We start from the raw sequence: 19,902 nt of genomic DNA, 5'->3' as shown, positions 1-19,902 counted from the left end.
TTTTGTATAAGCTCCTTCTGGACGCGGTTTGCTTCCTCGCGGTCCTCGCTCCTGCCACTTCAGCAACAGGCCAGTGCCAGTCGCCGTATATCACATTGACCTAGCGCTCGCGTGCACTGTCAACGGGGCTTCTAGATTGTAAATCTTGCCTTCGACCTACGCTCCTATTACACTTTCTGGCCCCACGCATTTGTGATTGCGCGTCTTCGATATTATCTATTTGTGTGTTTGGCGAGTCGCATTTATTGTCGCCGTCGTTTTATCCGGTGGCATCTTCCCTAGAACAATCCGACCACGAAATATTAATACGGATTGGCCGCAATGACGTCGTCATTGCTTACTCGGCCATGGTCACATCATTCAAGCGCGGCTAGAGAACCAAAGTATGTCGCGGGCCGGAACACAAGCAGGGCACAACGACAGCCCACTGACCCCAGCGATTTAGCTACTTCGATATCCCCATGCAAGCATTTTCAACGGCATCACCATCCTTTCTCATGAACCTTGTTACACCCTCGGCGACGGGCATAAATGCGAACCTCGACTCGCCAGGATGGAAGACGCTCGGCTCGGTTGGTACCGCCACAGACGCGGCTTCATCACCGCCCGCAACAACACCGGCGCTGCATAGCGGACCATCGCCCCCATTTGGGGTCGATCCTCCTCGTTCGCCACGCAACGGGTACGAGTAGGTCTGGTTCCCCGAGGGATACTGGGCAGAGCGACAACCATCTTCTATGCCGAGGAGGAGCAGTGTCTCCAGCGCCCGCTTTTAGAAATGGCGTGCACGCTCCAACAAGTCGGCGAGCGAGCAAGAAGCGAGGGACGTTTCGTACGCATCGCCCATGTCCTCACTGTCTGCAGAGAGGCATTCCCAGATCCAGCAGATGCCGAGTCCGTATTTGTCCGAGTCCGCCCATGTTCTGTCTTTACAGAGGCCAGTTCAAGCTTCTTCGTCACGCCGTACCAGCCGCGCGCCGCGGCTGACACCAAGCTCTACGGGTACTCCGCCAAAGATTGCGGATGTTACAGCGTATGTCAATAGTGAGACCGGCCATGCCCACGAAGAAAAACACGATGCATTTAAATTGCACAAGCTCTTTCATCACGCGAAACTTCGTCTGAAAAAGCACAAGTCTGTATGTACTCTGCGAATGGAGAGTCTGCAACCCATGGTTTTCTAACCAGGCTGTAGAAAAATTGGCATGATGAAGAAACGCTTGGTGACACCCAAGCACCTGCCAACGACGACCAAGCACATCACGAGAAGGCTATTCCAGGGTTAGGCAAAACTGGGACTTGGCTGCGCGAAGAATTTGGAAATGGGAAAAAGACTATGAAAATATTTGGTCGCGTGCCATGGAATCGCAAAGATTCCACTGCCTCATTTAGCAGTGTTTCTAGCTCAATAAGAGAAGTTCTCCGCGGAGACACACCACCGGCATCACCATTATTGGCGGACAACGCTGCATGTAAGTACATGTCACCTAAATACGGCCATGTTTCTAACCAGTGTAGACCTCAATCATAAATGGACGTCAAATACCTTTCCAGGTGGCGTACGTCGCAAGTCCGGTATAATACTTGGCCACGAGCTAACACTATATAGGAAGCCGTGCGAGTGAGCACTCCCCCAATGGACGAGGACACGGCAGATGGCAGGCCCCGCGGCTTCTTTGGCCTGCTGACACCTCCACAGCCCGAAACCGCCGGTTCGCAGGCTTTTCTTACTCCTATGACCTCTGTGCATGCAAGTCCGAAATACAATGCTCACCGCATGAGCCTCGCCGTCCCTTCACGGGAGTGGTGGGAGGGGAAACCGCAGAAACCAGTCCGGTATGGAGAAACGAGCTCGGCTGCCAAGTTTGAGTTTGATGTGCCTGAGCATCTGCCCAACAGCCCCATGTGTCCAGCGAATGGGCGTCATAAAAGTGGCGGTACTGGCTTGTGTGTCTACCATGGCCGGAGGAGAGCGCTGTCTACAGTTCGCGACGAAGGCAATAGACGAAGGGACTCTGGCAGCACTAGCTGAGTCCACGAGTCTGAATGCTCAAACCCCTACGACCCAATTTGCAGGGGTTTTCAAGGCGCGCAGAGGTGCATGAATGAAATGAGTTACGCCATGTAGTGGTTCCTAGTAGTGATACTCCTAGCAGACATTTACAGTCAAGTACCTTTTCAATACAGGTTTCGATCATATCTGACGGCCGAGAGGAAGCGACGCTTCTGCTGCAGTGTTTTTGATCATCTGTCAATTTGCTGGCCGAGAAATTTGATTCTCCATGGTTGTACCAATAAGTGTTGGTTCTCGCACAGGCTAACGTTTGATATATTACGATTGGTCCTGTCTCAAATACACGAGTCATGTATGCGCCTTCTGTATTTGGTGCTGCCCGTGAGCGACAGCGCGGTTGGCAACTGACAGACAGGCTTTAAATATTCACGCTGCGACAAACACCAAACGACCAAGCTGCGATCTTGCCAACATCGGGCATATTCCGATTTTTCCGTCGCAAAATGCCAAGAATCATTTCATGGAACCAACTGCGCCTCAATTATGGCTCGAGAGAGGGTCCTGGAGGCCATTAGCCGGTGGAGTAGCGATGGCCCAAAGCAGTCACATCTTGAAGAAGGTCGTGCCAAGCTAGCGAATCAGCCCTGCCATCGAGCACTGCCGAGTGTCGGTCACTAATCATTACCCTGTTCGGCAACGGAGGACTCCTGAAGCCAGACCGGCCCAAAGAGAGATCGGAACTGGGCAGAGAAAAGAGGCTAGTGGTTGGTGGTTGCTGTGATTTAAAAGACGACGAGGAAGAGGACGACAATAGAAGCATCAATCAGATTGAGAAGAACCATGAGAAAAAAAGAGGAGAGAGGTGAGCATGAAAGGGGGGAAAGAGTCGAGGAAGAATGAAAATACTAATTCACTCGTTCTATTATAGCGTGGCGCCCGTCTTCGTCACCTATACGCCGGGGACCCGCGACCGGTGAGTGGGCTCGCGCTCAAGCGAAAGCTTCTTTTGAGTCGTCACCACCTTGTGTGCGTCCTGGGCTTTTGTTTCCTTGCATCAAAATCTATATCAATCTGGTCGCCTGCATTGACAGAAACATGCCTGGCAGTTGCCATTGAGATATGCATACTGATGCATCATGGACCACGAACAAGCTCACATTGTCGCCGCTGAGAAACCGCAGTGGTTCAAGAGCCCGCTAGCGTCTGACCGGCTCCGGCGCCCATCCGAAGCACAACCTTGCGCCTCGGACCCTTTCAAGGACGCGAATGTAGGTGTCGATGGGCAGGGTCAAGGAGGCGGTGGCAGCAGCTACGACGGCCATCCTCCGTTCAAGCGATACGAGGAGCCAACCCTGTTGGAGATATTCTACGACTTGTTCTTCGCCGCCAACTACAACGTCTTTACGCAGAGCCAGGCCGTCACCAACCACCAGCGCTTCAAGGCCTACATCGGCTACTTTAGTCTTCTCTGGGGAACCTGGCTCGTCGTCACGCTGTACGACGTGCGCTATGTGACGGACAGCATCTTTGAGCGCGTGGCTCGCGCCGTCCAGCTCGGCGTCCTCGTCGGCTTCACCGTTGTGGCGCCCAATTTCAATCCAGAGGACCAGGATCAGTCCACCATGATGACAATGTGTAAGTCGTCGTTGTCGGTCCCCGAAAACTTGGCCTTGTACTGACATAAGTCCCTGTCTAGCCCTAATGCTATTCTTCTCTCGTCTTTGCCTAGCCATTGAATACGCACACACGCTTGCCCAGATTTACAAGTACAAGCGCGCACGACTGCCTCTCTATCTCCAAATCGCCATCAACACCATCAGCGCGCTCGTCTATCTCGGCATCACATTCCGCTTTCAGGGGAAGCAGAGCCGTGTCTACATTACATGGTACATCTTTACCGCGGGCGAGGCCATACTAAGCCTCGTCATCTCGAATTACTGGAAGACGCTGAGCTTCACCCGCACGCACCTGATGAAGCGTCTCAGCCTCATCACTATCATGATCCTCGGCGAGAGCATCCAGACTGTGGCACAGAACATTGCTACAATGGTCAAGACATCCGCAGCATGGAGTCAGTAAATTCTAGAAGCCCGTAAATTTCCTTTCTTCTGTCAGGCGCGCTAACCTCGAGGCTCTTCTTAGATTCTTTTACCATTGGCATGATTACTGCCGCCTCAGGCACAATTTACTTCATCTTCCTCGTCTACTTTGACTGGATGCGCCATCTCCAGCTGCCGGCGCTGCGCCAGCAGATATGGACTGCCCTGCACTACCCCTTTCACCTGTCTCTGGTGCTGTTCATGCGGGGCTTCACGCAGCTCATCCTGTTCGGCAAGGCGTTTAACGTCCTCAACACGATTGCCGACAACTGGCAGTACGACCCGTCCCCTGGGCCGCGAACCTTTGACGAGCTGACCAACAACACCTCGAGCCGTTCCATCGCTGACGGCCTAGCCAACGAGACGAGTCAGATCTTTGACCTTTACCCGCCCCAGGACTCGGCGGCACGCATCGTCGTCAACCACTCGATTTACAACATTTCCATGATCCCCGATGCGACCTGGGTCAACCTGCAAGACTATCTTGCGACAGCCAACGACAGCGCCGTGCTGGATGACGCCACTGTCAACGGCTTTGTCACGCTCGTGGAGCAAATTGTCAACATCTACTCGGTCATGGCCAATAGCGTCAGCAAGTCCTTTGGCATCGACGTCAGCACCGAGACCAAGCCCAAGCATCCTAACAGCAGTAACCCCATCGAGCTGGCCGAAAACGAAGTCACCATCAGCGACAAGACGAACCAGCGCGCACGGCTCGTGTTTGCCTACACGTATGTCGCCTGCGGCTGCACGCTCGTCCTGCTCGTGATGATGGCCCTCGTGTCGCGCATGTCGCCCCTCGGCCGGCTGCCGCGCCTGCGCTTCATCATTTGTGCCCTCTTCGGCATTGGCATCGCCGTGACCGCCACCCTCTTCTTCGTCCCTGACGATGCCGACACCTTCCTCCTGACAGCCTGGCCTATACCCACCATCGGCCTTGCCTGGTTCGTGGTGACGGTGCTCGTCCACGTGCGCGGCAGCGCCGGCGGCGGCCGGACCCGATCCGCGCTCGACACGGTGCGCAATATTGTCGGCCTCTTTCGGCCGAGGAAGAAGAACAAGGAGACACGTCGCCAGCGCGACGATGATGAGGACAGCCAGCGCGTCATTCTGCGTTTCTGGCCGCCGACGCGGGAGAACACCGATCTCTCTGGCGCGGAAACGTTGAAGGGCGCCGCTGGCGGTGCTGCGCCGCGAGGGAGGCGCGTGTCTTTTCGGGACGTGTCGCCCAAGGGTGCGCCTCGGTTGGATTCACCAGAATCTTCGAGATTTAAAGATGAAGATCACCAACATCGAAAAGCCGACGGCAGCGAGCACGTGTAAACTTGTATTTAGCAAAGCAAATGTCAAATTCTGTAGGTTAAGTGCAAATAGTACGAATAGTATAAGCGGAAAAAATAGCAATGATTACACCAATCATGTACCCATTATATACTGATTCCACTCGTTCATGCCAGAAATTAGCCAATATAAGACGAAAGATGATACCTACACGAGAACTAGCATGTGTAACTATTCTAAGCCAATATTTCAGGGCTACACGGCCGCTCTTCTTCTGGGCGTACATTAAATATTAAGTCAGACGCTTTGGCAAACTCTTACGGGTGGGAGGATACGAATCACAAACTCAGTTTGGTGATTAACAGTTTATTTATCAAAAAGAGTAAACGTAAGTTCTAATCCTCTAGACGAGCGCCTGCGTTTAACAACATCAAACCCGCTTCACTCCAGCAAAGAGGCCTGGTTAGTGTACAAAACATCCACGACGTTGCTGAGCTTGTCAATCGTCGACAGGGCCGCGTCGTACGACTGGTCGCGGTGCGTCTCGTCGTAGATGATGAGGCAGCCGGCGCCCTGGTCCAGGACGCCGATGATGACCTTGTCGAGGATCATCTGCGAGAGCTTGCGCTCGACCTGCTGCGTGTCGAGGCCGACCATCTTGGCAATGTGGTCAATCTCAACGCGCGAAAAGGGTTCAATGACCTTGATGAGGTTCTGCTCGAGCATGGCGTCGTAGAGGCGGCGGAGGTGGTTACGGATGAACGCGTCGCTGCCGAGCTCGTAGCGGTACGTGGAGAGGGCGCGCTCGTACTCCTCGAGCGAGCGGTTGCCGTGCGCGCGGGCAATGGCCTTCATGGCCTCGAGGTTCTGGCCGGCGTACTTGACGGCCTGCTTCGACGTCATGAGCTGGTTGACATCGTCGACGAGGTTAAGCATGATCTTGCAGAGCAGCATGTACTGCAGGGCAGCCTGGGCCTTGTTGTTCTCGTCCTGCGTGTGGTAGCCGTCGAGGGCCTCGATGAAGTAGGAAAAGGCCGTGTTAAAGTCCTTGTCCTCGGCGTGGAGCATGCCGCTCTGCATGTCGAGGTTGGCCTGCAGCAGCGGCGGCGTGTAGACGCTGGCGGCGCTCGTGCGCGCGCTCGTGAGCGCCGCGCGGGCCTTGGGGATGTTGCCGAGGGCGTGGTAGACGCGCGACTCGAGTAGCTGCACCTCGACCAGACGCAGCTTGTCGTCCAGACGCTTCAGCTCCCGTAGCAGACCGTTGATCAGCGTGAGAGCCTCGTAGTAGGATTGCTTGGTCATTTGCAGCGCGACCAGGCGGACCTCGAGGTCCTGGCGCTGGAAAGCTCGACGCTCGGCCGTGGCCCATTCGATACAGTCTTTTGTAACGGCGACTTCGATGTCGGTGCTGTTGGGGATATCCTTGAAGAGGTCGAGAAGTTGGCGAACTGGGGGAAACAACTCTGTTAGCAAAAGTAAAAACCGGGCGTTGACTGAACGAGGCGAAACGGACTAAGCTTTGACGACTTTGCCTTGGCAAACGAGGACAGAACCGAGCGGCTCTGTCGTACGAGCTCTACCAGATCTTGTGACTTTCTAAAATGAAAAAGGGATCCGTCAGAATCGCATTGCTTATAAACTTTTCCTGGACGCGGTTGCAGACTAACTTCTCATCCTTGTACAGCTCTCCCAAGCTGATTAGAGCTTGCTCGTACTCGCGTGTCGCCGCATCTGAAGTCGCAGCCGGGGCCTGGGACACAATCTCCTTGTAAATGGCCTCGGCCTTGCTGGGGTCCGTCTTTGCGATCTTCTGGGCTTCCTGGACCCGGCTCGAGTCGCCGGCTGCCATTTTAAAGGTATGTGGGATTTGCTGTTCTTTGATCGGTATTGGGTCGCAAGTATACGGGAAGAGTGGTGCAGAAAGGCGAATTAGCAAGACCTAGATTCGTGTCGTAGAATCAGTGGCCAAGAATCTTGTTGTTCGTCGCGATTGATGCGCAGAGAATGGTGGAATTGATGATGGTGAGACGAATGCACCAAAGGTGGATGGATGGTGAGCTTCTAGGTTGCCACGGCGCGACGTAAGGGCCGCCGCCGCCTGTGGCTAGGTAGGTTTGCTGGGGAGCTTCACCAGCCACTGGAAACCCCAAACTTGCAGTGGCTTAGCGCCTGTCCGCCTCGCTGCAGCAGAACTCTGCGCAGAGTTGCTGGAGCCTTCTACTGGCCCGCCTAAAAGCGACTCGGCCAATCATTGATCCGCCTGCCAAGAAGCACCCTCGCACGCCTAATTAATCCCCTAAACCGGAGCGAACCGCTGCAATAGCTACATTGAATTTTCTGAAAGGTCACACTCCCATTCCGTTTCGCCGAAGCAGCTCGCACCTTGTCTTTTTCTGCGCATCTGTTTCCTACTTGCCATTGCCTCATCAATTCAATTCTGCGCCCCCTTCTTCACACATATATATACCCCTTACTCACAATGTTGCGCCAAGCTGCCGCCGCTCTCCCCCGATCTCTGCGCGCTGCTGCGCCCAGGGCGTCCGCCAGCCAGCTGCTGCTGCGCCCACAGGCGTGCGCTGCCGTCGCCACGCCGGCTTTCCGATCCTTCCAGCCCGCTGCCTCGAGATGGTACAGCGAAGCCAAGGAGGAGAAGACTGAGGACAAGGCCGAAGGCAAGGAGCAAAATGGAGCTTCCGACGAAGTCTCGGAGCTAAAGAAGAGCCTTGAGGCCAAGGACGCCGAGGCGCGCGAGTGGAAGGTTTGTTTTGCAACGCCCGCGCCCACACGCCTCGCATCTTTTACTGACACCGTTTGCAACAACAGGACAAGTGCATGCGCACCGTCGCCGACTTCCGCAACCTGCAGGACCGCACCCAGCGAGAGGTCAAGACGGCTCGCGACTTTGCCATCCAAAAGTTCGCCAAGGACCTCGTCGACAGCGTCGACAACCTCGACCGCGCGCTGGCCAACGTCCCCGCCGACAAGCTCAACGCCGCCGACAAGAACGACGATGTCAAGGAGCTCGTCAACCTCTACGAGGGCCTCAAGATGACCGAGAGCATCCTCATCCAGACGCTGGCCAAGCACGGCCTCGAGCGACTCGAGCCCGAGGGCGAAAAGTTCAACCCCAACGAGCACGAGGCCACCTTTATGACGCCGCAGCCCGACAAGGAGAACAACACCGTCTTCCACGTCCAGCAGAAGGGCTTCAAGCTCAACGGCCGCGTCCTCCGCGCTGCCAAGGTCGGCGTCGTCAAGAACGCTTAAACATGCAGATAGAACTGCATCAACCTTGTTCTTTTAATTGCGTGACGCTCTCTTTTTTTTCTTCCCTTGGACGAAAAAGGCGCACTCCGCGTGTAATATTACAACAAAAATTCTGGGATACATATTGGGCCGGCGTTGGGTCAGACACGATGTGTTAATGCTCCTCTCATGATGGTGATTCTTCAAAGGATGAAAAAAAAAGAAAAATTGCATGGCGACTGGCTGAAATGGCCACGGAAAAGAAGTCTAGTCTGTCTTTCTCTGCTTGTACAAAATACAGGAACAGGTAGATGGAAAAAGCGAAAGTCTCCTCGGGATAGGGAGACTCTGCGGGGTATAGTTGTATATATGCCCTTTGTATTAGAAGCTATCTAGCCTTGGGCGACCTTGATTGTATCGTCTTGTATCACCATTTACTCCAAGTTATTTATTCATCATAGGTTGCAAAGTGGCGAAAGAAATCGATTCGCTGTAGTACCACCAATAATCCCATTCTCCGATTATCTATCCTGCTTGTTCTTTTTCGTCTCTCGTTGCCAATGCTCCGCTTTCCAGGCCGGCTTAGCCGAGAATCAGCTCGTACAGTATAATCAGTGTATTTGCGATTATTAGCGGCACTATAACAAGTGTTAGCAACTTTGCGCCAGTGGGGTTTGCAAATGGGATGCGCGCCAGACGTACTTCTCATCAGCGTCCGTACGCTGGCTATCAGGTGCACAATCTTGGCCTGCACGCTCTGCGGCTCCGTGCCCGCGCCGAATCCGGGGTCGTGCGATCCCGGCGACAGGTTTATGCGCGCCAGGAAGCGGTCCTCTGAGAGAATGGCCACCGCGTTGATCAGGAGGCAGCTGACGTAGAAGAGGTTGCCGAGGAAGAACATCTTGGATCGAGTCGCCCTCTTTCCTTCACCAGCTTAGGCGCTTATATTGCTTCTCTGGCGATTTGTCTCGTTTCGCCCGTGCGCTCTCGGTTTCTCGCCGCCGTTGTTGTTTCGCGGTGCGTACTGGTAGATCGTGGTACAGTGTCCTCTTTCAGAGGAGCTCCCGGGACAGCTAAATAGGGGTGGGGCTGGAAGCTAGCTCTCCTTTCTGTGGAATAATTGAGACTGCCCGTGAGTCGTTATGACGACCAGTTGATCGAGCGCCTGGTCGGAAGAATAAAGAAAGTCGCAGTTGGTGACGTTGTAGCCTGGAATCGCAATTGCAGCTGAGCTTGCTCAGGCTGTTGCCGCGCCCCAGGGTGGCGTGCCTGCAGACGTGGTCGCTTTGATAAGCACTTATCGCACGTGTCACTTTTAACTTACCATTGGACAAGCTACGAAATAGCAAAGAGAACAAATGCATTTATTCGAATTACATTTCAGGCACCGTCGGTGTTCGATTTAGCTGGTACTTCTTTGCACGGCTGCGCCATCGCTTATTTAGAAATATTCCAGCAGCTGGTCGTTCCCCAAGGCCACATTTGTCATTGGACAGTATCACAACGCAAACCACTGTCGCCAAGCCATGTAAGTGCACGGGGCCATGCCAATGGGCTACAAATACCATGAACAAGCAGCAAATCATTCTCAGCGTGATAATCTCGAACATGACAACCTGCCTCATATTGCAAATAAAAATACACACCAAACTAATCGATACATTGACTTGTGATAATAAATTCCAAAACTCCGAACTCATGCTGTCGATACAAAGCGCCCAGACGGCGCTATTTCTTAGCCTTGGCCTTGGCCTTCGATTTTGGCTTTGGCTTCTCATCTTCATCTTCGTCGTCCGCCTTTGCTTTTGATTTCTTGGTCGCCTTCTTTGCCTTGGGCTTCTTGATGTACTTGTCTTTCTTGAAATCGATCTCGTCGTCATCCTGAGCAGGTGCTTCTATCACCTCCGCGTCGTCTTCTTCCTCGATTGCTTCTTCCAGATCTGGCACGTCTTGAGCTGACTTCTTCGGCGCTACCACATTTGTGCTAGCTTTCATGAACGGTACCGGATGGCTCATGGCGTTGTACGTTCGTGTGAAGGCCGCCTTGGCCTTGGACTCGATCTTGACATTGCTTTCATCCATTGGCCCTACACCAAGCTCCTGAATAGCATCAAAGTCTTCACGTGTCAGATAGTATGCGTCCATCAAATCGATAACCTCCGACACGGACTCTGGGCCTTCGACCTGAAGCTTGTCGATGAGCTGCTTCCACAGGACTGGCATGTATTGCTGTCGAATTTCGTTGTGATCGCCGGAGCTCTTCAGGCGCATGTGGGAATGAATTTCGCGGATAAACCTTCCGAGCTTCCCGGTCTTGCTGAGGTTCCCAAGATACGAGGTAAAGTTGGAGCCCATGAGCTGACCTGCGATGAAGCTTGCAGGACGGACAGTACTGAATATGGCGTGCGTCGGCATCAGACTCCATTGCTGCTGCGGGCCATGGATCATTCTATCCACCAAGTCGCCGTCGCTAATGCTTTGAGCAGCCTGATCAAACAGCTCCAGTGCCTTGAGCTTTTCTTCTCGCTTATTATAGCCCTTGCCGTTGAGCGCCATTGGCTTGCAACGGAGGTAGTTCTCCTGGATCATGAGGAAGCTGAACTCATGATCATTAAAGTATAGCTCAATTTTGTCGTTTAGTGTGGCCTTGCTAGCTGGTGCAAAGAGTCCACCACCCAACATCTTCTGGCAGATATCCCATGGCTTGAGAACAACGTGCTTTTCCCAAGCTTTGGTCATGGCTTTGCCCTGGTCGTAGTTCAAGCTTGTCTGATCCAGCTTCGCTGTCGAAATCATGTTGATAATCTGTCTGATGTCTTTATTGCTGCCTTCGATCAAGGCATCGACAACAGGCGGTGGCAGTTTCAAGCCTTCGCGGTGGCAGATGGTCATAATGCGCGATCTAACTTGGTCAACAGTCGGCCTGTTGAATCGTATGTCGAATGCAACGTGGTCGAAAGGCTTCATTTTTGGCAGACGTCGCTCGTTGCAAATGAGAATCAAGGGGACTTCAGTCTTTTTGCAGAACTTGGCCATTGCGCCAACACCTCCTCTGTCGCCGCCAGACATGCCATCCACCTCGTCCATGATGAGGACCATCTTCTTCTTCGTGGTATCCACACTTTTGCCGTCCCCTGCAAAAAAGCCAAGTAGCGAAGTATTATTCATGACGTCGCTGACGCCTGCTTCAACCAGTCTCTTGCTACGAGCGTCACTGGCGTTGCTTTCCAGAACGTCATAGCCTTCCAGCCTAGCAGCCAAATGAGCCGCTGTCGTTTTGCCAATACCAGGAGGGCCGGAAATGATGATTGCTCGCTCACCGCCCAAACCATCAGCACCGCGTTTCTGGAAGTTGTATTTCTTGGCCTTGGGCCAGTTTCGCAGCCAGGCTTGGATTTTTTCGACTTGGCCTTTGTTGCCGCAGATGTGATTGAGTTGAGTAGGAGCATACTTTGAGGTAAGTAACTGTGTAGGGACATTAGAAGGCGGCGGAGGGCGAGCTGCACCCGACACGCTGGCTGCGAGTTTGGCGGCCTTTGTCTCAGCAGCTCTCTTGGCCTTCTCTTCGGCCTCCATTTCGGCAATTTGTTGCTTGATCTTTTCCTCGTCAGCTTTCTTCTTCTCTTGAGCTTTCTGCGCTCCTTTGCCAGTTCCTCCATGGGCAGGAAGCTTGCGGATGAGATCGAACAAGCCGTTTTCATCAATAGTTCTGATGCCGAATGATTTAATTTTGGCCAGTTTGCTTGGACCAGCATCATCGCCCAGCACGACGAAGCTAGTTTTGCTGCTGGGCTGGCCAGTCACTTTTCCGCCATAACGCTTCACGAGTGCCTGGCCTTCGTCACGACCAATTGTGCTCAAGACTCCGGTGAATACAAAAGAGAGACCGCTCAAGCATTCTTCTTCGCCTTCGGGAATGTCCGCACTACCAACAGGCTGGACAGTCGCATTTCCACCTCCGGCAGCTTTGCGCCAATCAAACTTGGTATTGGGGTCCTTTGGTGGCGGTGTCGGGGGCCGAACAGTGGCAACACTGTCAAGAATGTCTTGGATTGCAGCGTCTTCGGGTACGTCGGCTTTCTTGGCACGAGGCGCGCGAGGTTTTGAAGCTGTTGGTTTCTTTCGCGGAAGCTCTTCCTCTTCTTCTTCATCCGAGTCTTGCTCCGGGGTTTTTCGCTTTTTGCTCGCTGCAGCAGCACGGCTCGGCTTGGTGTCCTGCGTCTGTTTCTCTTTGGCAGCTGCGCGCGATGGCTGAGGAAGCATGTCTTCATCAGAGTCCTCTGCATAGTCGTCGTCTCCCTTGCCGCGACCTTTTATGTCGGCAGCGAATATGTCATCGCCATCTTCGTCGGCGTCTTCCATATGTGCATCGTCATCGTCCTGTTTGCGCTGGTGCGAAGATCTGGAGGTACGTTTTGGTGCCGGTTTATCGCTGGACAGCGCTGCTGTCTTTGCCACTGTCGTTTTCGATCTTGGACTGCTTCTCACAGGGACATCGGCTTTGCTTGCTGCAGTGGTAGGTTTCTTGGGAGTAGCCTGCGTGGAAGTCTGCGCCTCATTCGATGCGAAGTAGTCGTTCGTTGATATCTCTAAACCATCATCTCTGAATTTTCGTCAGTTTTGTGCTTCGCAGTGGTACACATCAACTTACTCGGCCTTCTTCTTGCTCGCTTTTGGTGTAGACTTTGCGGCAGGTTTCTTCCTATTAAATGTGAGCATTGTAAGCTGCTTGCGGTTTCGTGGTTGCCTTACTCGACGACCTCGTCATCATCGCTATCTTCAATGACCTTACGACCAACTTCTGTAATGTTGTCAGCATCCAATACCAAAACTGGGATTGCCAATGCCACTTACTTCTCCTTTTGTTGTCGGGCTTTTGGCTGGCTGGCTCAGCTTTCACGGCCGCCACGGCCGCGCCACCTTTAGGGGTGAAAAAGGAGCGAATGTCAGGCATTGCGAATAATGTAAACCACAATGCTATATGGAGCGCGTCGATGCAAAGCAGCCTGCTTTATAGGCGCATCAGTCGCAGCTCAGCTGACAGCCCTTTTCTTGTCGGATTCTAGGCAGAGGTCGTGGCCTGGATCATTGAACTTGCCCTGCAGCTCCACAAGGTGGACGCGAAGGTGACGCGAAGTGCGTGACCACCCAGGCTGCTTAATTGAAATCTGTTAGTGCCTGATGCGTCAGGCCACCGCAACCTGCCACGACAGACTGAGGCTAAGATTTTCTGGAGCTTCAGGAACAGGAGCACCGCCAGCATCAAGCAGATATTCAATTATCCGCCCAAGATGAAGCCCAGCACATCATCGACGCTGGCCAATGCCTTTAGAGGGCTGCAAATCTGTGGCCCATCGCCATTGCGACAAATTCGAACGCCTTGGCTCCGGCAATCGGCAGTTTTGTCCACAGCCTGGGCGCAACAACCAAAGTCCTTCTCGACAACGGCACCCGTATTTGGAACATGGCTCGAGCCCGATATCAACCGAAAGAAGAAAATGGCCAAGGGGCGTGCGCGTGTGGCCACTGGAGGTTCGACAAAGGGGACTACTGTCATCTGGGGCGACTATGGCCTGCGCATGACGGACAAGCAACGTCGCATCCCCGCAAAGTCGCTGAAGATGGCGGAGGACACTATTAAGACGCGACTCCGAGGACAGAAATACCGACTGTACAAGCGCAAGTGCTGCAACATTGGTGTCTACGTCAGCGGTAATGAGGTTAGCGACCACCAGGCGAGAAACCGGAACACTGCGAATACCATGCTAACACCAGGTAGATGAGAATGGGTAAGGGAAAGGGTTCTTTTGATCACTGGGCGACGCGAATGGCAGTTAGCCAGATTCTGTTTGAGGTTCGCGGACGCATCCACGAGCAGATTGTTCGTGATGCATTCCGACTGGCCGGGAACAAGCTACCTGGTGAGTTTTAGCCACTTGAGCGCGACCTGCTTGGAGATCCTGTGCTGACCAAGTCTAGGACAATGGGAGTTTGTTAAGAAGGGTGAGGCGCCAGTTGTCGGCATCACCAAACTCGACGGTGTTACGCTTGAAGAGCTCAAGCGTCCCAGACGCCAGCTTCCACCGGTGCAGATTATCGAAGAGGCCGGCACTGCTCCGTCGATCTCAGAGGTAGGCAACGGCAGCCAACCCCCAGCCTCCTCATAAGCCAACTTTTATGTATAACTCGAATATGTATATTATCATGCCACAGGGCTGTGGCCAGCAGCGACATGTCTTGATAGAGGGTTGAAAATGTATATCACATAATTTATCAGCATGTTCCGTCTCTCGTTTAGAACTGAACTAGAACTCATTAATAATGTACATGAAGTAGTGATGTGAAGTAATTTGAGCTTGCACGAGCGATACAATCGTTCTTGTCTTGCTTTTCTTCTGTCATTATGGCATGCTGCAAAGTGACCACAGCGGGACGCAAACCAGGCTGCCATTGGTGGGGAGCTGTCAGGGCCACCCGCTACACTTAACGCGCCGACGCGTCTCTAGCAACAAAGACCAAAAAAGCCCTTTGCATTTCCTCATCACCGCAAATTAATCTGGTAACCACGACAGCAATGGCGCTCATTGTCGATAAGCACAGACCCAGGTCTCTCGATGCGCTCACATATCATGATGAGCTTACCGAGCGCCTTCGCTCGCTTGTACGAGAGGCCGTCAGTCCTCCGTCTCCGCGCACACACAGCTAATCCGACAACAGGCACAAAGCGGCGATTTCCCCCATCTCCTCGTGTACGGACCATCCGGTGCTGGAAAGAAGACTAGAATCGTGGCTACGTTGAAGGAGCTATACGGGCCTGGCGTGGAAAAGATCAAGATTGACTCGCGTGTCTTCCAAACAAGCAGTAATCGCAAGCTCGAGTTCAACATTGTCGCATCCGTCTACCACCAGGAGATCACGCCATCTGACGTCGGAAACTATGATCGAGTGGTGGTGCAGGATCTTCTCAAGGAGGTGGCGCAGACACAGCAGGTCGATCAGTCGGCCAAGCAGCGTTTCAAGGTTGTCGTAATCAACGAAGCTGATCACTTGAGTCGTGATGCGCAAGCCGCGCTGCGTCGCACCATGGAGAAGTACTCGCCCAATTTGCGACTCATTCTCCTCGCAAACTCTACCTCGAATATTATAGCCCCGATTCGATCACGAACGCTGCTCGTTCGAGTGGCGGCGCCGTCACATGAGCAGATCTGCGACGTGCTGGCTTACGCGGCGAAAAAGGAGAATTGGAGCCTGGTCAAGGGTCTGCACCAAAGAATAGCAGTGGAGAGCGGCCGTAATCTGCGCAAGGCCCTTTTGATGTACGAGGCTGTGCATGCGCAAAAGTACGTTTTCAGCGACGACGTCCCAATACGCGTGCTGCGTGCGAAATCTTCTGTCTTACTGACTTGCTTTCTAGTGAAAAGGTTACCGACAGCACGCCGATACCGCCTGCAGACTGGGATGCACTCATTGGACACATTGCCAAGGAGATCATGGAGGAGCACACGCCCGCTCGAATTCTGCAGGTTCGGTCGAAGCTATACGACCTCCTGACACATTGCATCCCTCCTACGACGATCCTCAAGACGCTGACATTCAAGCTGTTGAGCATGATTGACGATGGTCTCAAGGGCGAGGTGGTTCGGTGGTCCGCATTCTACGAACACCGCATCAAGACGGGAACAAAGGTCATTTTCCACCTGGAGGCGTTTGTGGCCAAGTTCATGAGGGTTTTGGAAATGTACTTGATGAGCATGGATATGTGAGCACAGCATGTAGGTACTAGGTAACTCGGCGTTTAGGTGTCTACAAACGGATATTTGTGATATTTGTTACAAGTACTGAACTTTTTTAAGTTTTTATGCCCGTCACTGGCAAACTGCAAATTCCAGTTGTAGGAATACCAACGTAACTATGTATGGTGCTGTATAAGGTATGAAGGGCCTTGGCCGGTAAAAGGATATGTCCAATCCGTGCAGAGTTGTCCTCAATTCACTCCAGTCAAGGACTTCAGCCAAGGTAGGTATGCGCTGACCTTGGTGAATACGTCAGGGTACTTTTCAGCACACGGCACGCCAAAAGATACGAGGCCAACCTGATAAACCTTGCCCTCTCCGTCAATCAAGACGAGGGGGCCACCGGAGTCGCCGTTGCAAGTCCCATGACCGCCAGACTGCGTGCAGACCTGGTTCTCGGTGATGTTCTTTTTGTCGTATTCGACATACGCGTCATTGCATGCGGCAGTGCTGATGGTGTTGCGGCTCACAAAGTGCAGCTCCTGGGGCTTGGGGCCTGGCGGAAAGCTGGTGTAGCCCCAGCCGTAGACGGTCACGTTGGTGCCGGCGTCGATCTCCTGGCTCTGGTAAAGATCGATGGGCTTGATGGTATCGGTAAATTCAAACGGCGCGGCAAGGTTAAGTAGGGCGATGTCGTTGATGCGCTTGATTGAGTCGAAGTCGTCGTTGGTGATGCCTTTGGAAACGTTGCGCTCGACGCCACCCTGCTTGACAGAGTTGGAGCCAGCGACGACGGTGAGCGACCTGGGCACAACGTCCATGATGCAGTGGGCCGCTGTGAGAACCCACTGACTGTTGATGAGGCTGCCTCCGCAGATATGCGCACCATCTTTGCGAATGCTGATAATAAAAGGAGCACTGCCGTTTGTGGCCACCTGGCCACCAATGATGGCAGGCATGGCTGCAGTGAGTTGAGCGCCCAACGCCGCGGCGTAGATGGAAGATGTGAACTTCATTTTATTCTGCGCCGTAGATAATTGCGTGAAGCGAGGGCAGTAAAGTAGAATTGAAGATGTACTGAAAAAGTGACGAAAATAAAGCGAAGGACTGATGCAGGCGCGGCGCTGATGAATTGCGCCGTGTGAACGAAGAAGGAACGCTAGAATGCGGGATGTCAAGGACTCGCAAATTGGGCACCATCCCTTTTATTACCCCATTGTGACATCTCCCGATCAACAGGGGCTTTAAAAGAAAACCCCCTCGAATTATGGACCACATGGATAGACTTCGCCCAAGAAAGAGCCTTTGTGTCTCAGACTGGTGCCTTGGTTTTTGTGATCGCCAGTGGGCGACCCGTGTACAGGGTTGAGGGAGGACAGAGCTCCCTTCGTCAGGCATCAGCACTACACAGCTTCGTCTATGCTGCAAACATGTACGGATAGGGATAAGGGAGAAGTTCCATTCGTCGATAATTGTTATAAGCTCAAAGAAAGTTCAGAAACGGGAGAAGGCGGGCAAAATTGATAAGAAAAGTAAAGGCGGAAGAAATAACAAGGTGAAAGACATCGACAAATTTACTAGAGCAGCGTCGTTTTTATCGCTCACAAAACTCGACGCCTGCAAGATCGGCATGTCTATGTATTAGGCGTCTGTGATACTTCTATTGTAGGCAAGACACGCGTTGTTCTTGACAATCGTTACCACACTGCCCAAGATAAGAAGCTGAAGAAAAGAGATTTTCAAAACTGCCAAAACAAAAAAGTTTAATTGTTTCACACAAGCTTCGATTCATCTTCTATTTGGTGGACTGACCGAGTGTGAGCAGACCAAATCGCTTTGCCATCATGTACAGACGCAAGCGCAGTGGCACAAAGTGGTAAAGGATCCAAGCCAGAGAGCTTTTGGCGCCTGCCCAGAATCGAAGTGGTCGCTTCTTTGAGTCAATCATGCGCACAACTGTACGCGCGTAGACATCAGTTGGCATGGAGTCGTCGCCATTGGACATTTGCGTGCGATGGCGCCAGAACTTTTCGATGGCCATGTACAGCGAGTCCGTCGGGAGGCTTGGGTTCCCGCGAACTATCCAGATTCGTTAGCAGTGTGCAGCACAGTAGTATTGCCAAGAGAAAGGGGGGATCAGCCATGTCGTACCGATGTTGCTCTTGACACCGCCCGTGATGACGGTCACGACGTCGACACTATTACAAACGAGTTAGCGGTCGCACGGAAGGGATACGACGGAGGAGACGAGGGAGACATGTTCAGCTGACAACGTACCCAAAGGGCTTCATTTCCATGCTCAGAGTATCGCCGTACGCATGAATCGCCGCCTTTGTGGCATTGTACGACGTGGAAAAGGCCAGGGGCACAATTGGCGCGATGCTGCCTATGTTGACTATGCAGCCCTTCGCGGCGATGAGCTGCTTCCCAAAGGCCTTAACGACGCGCATCGGCCCCAGGACGTTGACGTCAAAGACGTGGCGGACGTCGCCATCAATGTCCGAGTCCAGCGCCGGGCGGTGCTTGACGACGCCGGCGTTGTTGACGAGCACGTCCAGCGTGCCGCCCGTGACGGCGGCGACCTGCGCCGCGGCGGCCTCGACCGACGTTGTCTCCGTGACCTCGAGCTTGACAACCACTATGCCGGGCCTCAGCAGCTCCGCGATGCTGTCCGGGCGGCGCACAGCGCAAAAGACAAAGTAGCCCTGTCTGTGCAGCTCCATGGCGAGCGCGCCGCCGATGCCGCCGACGCCAGCGCCCGTGATGAGTGCCGTCTTCTGGCCGGGCTGGGGCCGCTCTGTGATCTCGGATGCCATAGGATCTGATTCCTGTGTTACTTTACCGGCCCAATATATTGATTCGCAGAAATAAACTTGCGCCGGAATGTCGTTATGTCTTGTCCAGTCGGTGCCGGGGGAGAAACGCACTCCGTTTGTGCTTTATCGCTATAAAGTCCGGGGTGTGCCTCGGCTCGTACATTGTGCTACCCTAGAGCGAGTTGCAATTTGAATCGCGTACGCCACGCGTCAAACGGAACTTTTTATAGGTAATATTTTATTTCCGATTCGCTGTTATGATCTCTGTTTATCCGGATCAATTAATATAATATTAATACAGGCCGTTGATCACTCTGAGGCAACGAAGCTGCTCGGTGCCTGCTAGGCTATCAAATTCTGTCGCGGGTGGGAAAACGAAAATATTGCGCGGCACGAGGAGCTGGATCTCAGATTTAGAATCAATTCAGGGGCGGAATTATCACGTGTCGCTCAAGTGCTTAGCTAGCCACAAACTGCAGGAGAAAGCATCCTCACGGCGCCGCGTGGGCTGTCGCTCCTCGACGTCGAACGCGCGGGGGACGCATTTACGTCGACACGGAGATCTATCGGAATCTCCGTCCGCACATCAAGTAAGAACCCCAATACCTACTCGTGGTTTCCGTAAGCTTCACGACAGTACACGCATCGAATGCAATTTGGAATCCTGCAGAGCCTTGGCCAAGATAGCCCGCGCACCTGCACGAAAGCTGTCT

General features: G+C 53.2%; 10 protein-coding genes across 10 annotated transcripts; 5 read left to right on the top strand and 5 right to left on the bottom strand.

Moving 5' to 3' along the window:
• Positions 1 to 321: 321 nt before the first annotated feature.
• Positions 322 to 2,032, top strand: LMH87_010213 (uncharacterized protein; the record flags this gene model as incomplete). Its single annotated transcript, XM_056197338.1, has 7 exons — positions 322 to 383; positions 446 to 682; positions 865 to 1,033; positions 1,131 to 1,139; positions 1,196 to 1,472; positions 1,519 to 1,559; positions 1,610 to 2,032. The coding sequence occupies 7 exons, from the start codon at positions 322 to 324 to the stop codon at positions 2,030 to 2,032; spliced, it is 1,218 nt and encodes a 405-aa protein (XP_056054397.1).
• Positions 2,033 to 2,854: 822 nt separating this feature from the next.
• LMH87_010212 (uncharacterized protein) lies at positions 2,855 to 5,436 on the top strand (the record flags this gene model as incomplete). The annotated part of the gene is made up of 5 exons (XM_056197336.1): positions 2,855 to 2,876; positions 2,943 to 2,987; positions 3,167 to 3,649; positions 3,711 to 4,085; positions 4,157 to 5,436. 5 exons carry the CDS (start codon positions 2,855 to 2,857, stop codon positions 5,434 to 5,436), a joined length of 2,205 nt encoding a protein of 734 aa, XP_056054396.1.
• Positions 5,437 to 5,835: 399 nt separating this feature from the next.
• Positions 5,836 to 7,243, bottom strand: LMH87_010211 (uncharacterized protein; the record flags this gene model as incomplete). The annotated part of the gene is made up of 3 exons (XM_056197335.1): positions 5,836 to 6,842; positions 6,908 to 6,990; positions 7,062 to 7,243. 3 exons carry the CDS (start codon positions 7,241 to 7,243, stop codon positions 5,836 to 5,838), a joined length of 1,272 nt encoding a protein of 423 aa, XP_056054395.1.
• Positions 7,244 to 7,873: 630 nt separating this feature from the next.
• LMH87_010210 (uncharacterized protein) lies at positions 7,874 to 8,661 on the top strand (the record flags this gene model as incomplete). Its single annotated transcript, XM_056197334.1, has 2 exons — positions 7,874 to 8,152; positions 8,218 to 8,661. 2 exons carry the CDS (start codon positions 7,874 to 7,876, stop codon positions 8,659 to 8,661), a joined length of 723 nt encoding a protein of 240 aa, XP_056054394.1.
• A 561-nt stretch (positions 8,662 to 9,222) lies between these two features.
• Positions 9,223 to 9,541, bottom strand: LMH87_010209 (uncharacterized protein; the record flags this gene model as incomplete). The annotated part of the gene is made up of 2 exons (XM_056197333.1): positions 9,223 to 9,278; positions 9,343 to 9,541. The coding sequence occupies 2 exons, from the start codon at positions 9,539 to 9,541 to the stop codon at positions 9,223 to 9,225; spliced, it is 255 nt and encodes an 84-aa protein (XP_056054393.1).
• Positions 9,542 to 10,368: 827 nt separating this feature from the next.
• Positions 10,369 to 13,594, bottom strand: LMH87_010208 (uncharacterized protein; the record flags this gene model as incomplete). The annotated part of the gene is made up of 4 exons (XM_056197332.1): positions 10,369 to 13,243; positions 13,292 to 13,342; positions 13,393 to 13,441; positions 13,495 to 13,594. 4 exons carry the CDS (start codon positions 13,592 to 13,594, stop codon positions 10,369 to 10,371), a joined length of 3,075 nt encoding a protein of 1,024 aa, XP_056054392.1.
• A 337-nt stretch (positions 13,595 to 13,931) lies between these two features.
• Positions 13,932 to 14,892, top strand: LMH87_010207 (uncharacterized protein; the record flags this gene model as incomplete). Its single annotated transcript, XM_056197331.1, has 4 exons — positions 13,932 to 14,360; positions 14,420 to 14,561; positions 14,620 to 14,771; positions 14,854 to 14,892. 4 exons carry the CDS (start codon positions 13,932 to 13,934, stop codon positions 14,890 to 14,892), a joined length of 762 nt encoding a protein of 253 aa, XP_056054391.1.
• Positions 14,893 to 15,214: 322 nt separating this feature from the next.
• On the top strand, positions 15,215 to 16,403 carry LMH87_010206 (uncharacterized protein; the record flags this gene model as incomplete). The annotated part of the gene is made up of 3 exons (XM_056197330.1): positions 15,215 to 15,301; positions 15,358 to 15,980; positions 16,055 to 16,403. 3 exons carry the CDS (start codon positions 15,215 to 15,217, stop codon positions 16,401 to 16,403), a joined length of 1,059 nt encoding a protein of 352 aa, XP_056054390.1.
• Positions 16,404 to 16,624: 221 nt separating this feature from the next.
• LMH87_010205 (uncharacterized protein) lies at positions 16,625 to 17,389 on the bottom strand (the record flags this gene model as incomplete). Its single annotated transcript, XM_056197329.1, has 2 exons — positions 16,625 to 16,672; positions 16,733 to 17,389. The coding sequence occupies 2 exons, from the start codon at positions 17,387 to 17,389 to the stop codon at positions 16,625 to 16,627; spliced, it is 705 nt and encodes a 234-aa protein (XP_056054389.1).
• Positions 17,390 to 18,014: 625 nt separating this feature from the next.
• On the bottom strand, positions 18,015 to 19,189 carry LMH87_010204 (uncharacterized protein; the record flags this gene model as incomplete). Its single annotated transcript, XM_056197328.1, has 4 exons — positions 18,015 to 18,118; positions 18,186 to 18,452; positions 18,525 to 18,571; positions 18,651 to 19,189. The coding sequence occupies 4 exons, from the start codon at positions 19,187 to 19,189 to the stop codon at positions 18,015 to 18,017; spliced, it is 957 nt and encodes a 318-aa protein (XP_056054388.1).
• Positions 19,190 to 19,902: the final 713 nt, after the last annotated feature.

This window comes from Akanthomyces muscarius, chromosome 5 (assembly GCF_028009165.1).
Source record: "Akanthomyces muscarius strain Ve6 chromosome 5, whole genome shotgun sequence".
Classification (NCBI taxonomy): Eukaryota; Fungi; Ascomycota; class Sordariomycetes; order Hypocreales; family Cordycipitaceae; genus Akanthomyces; species Akanthomyces muscarius.
The sequence above is the reverse complement of the archived record's forward strand: the minus strand, read 5'-3'. Positions and strand labels throughout refer to the sequence as shown.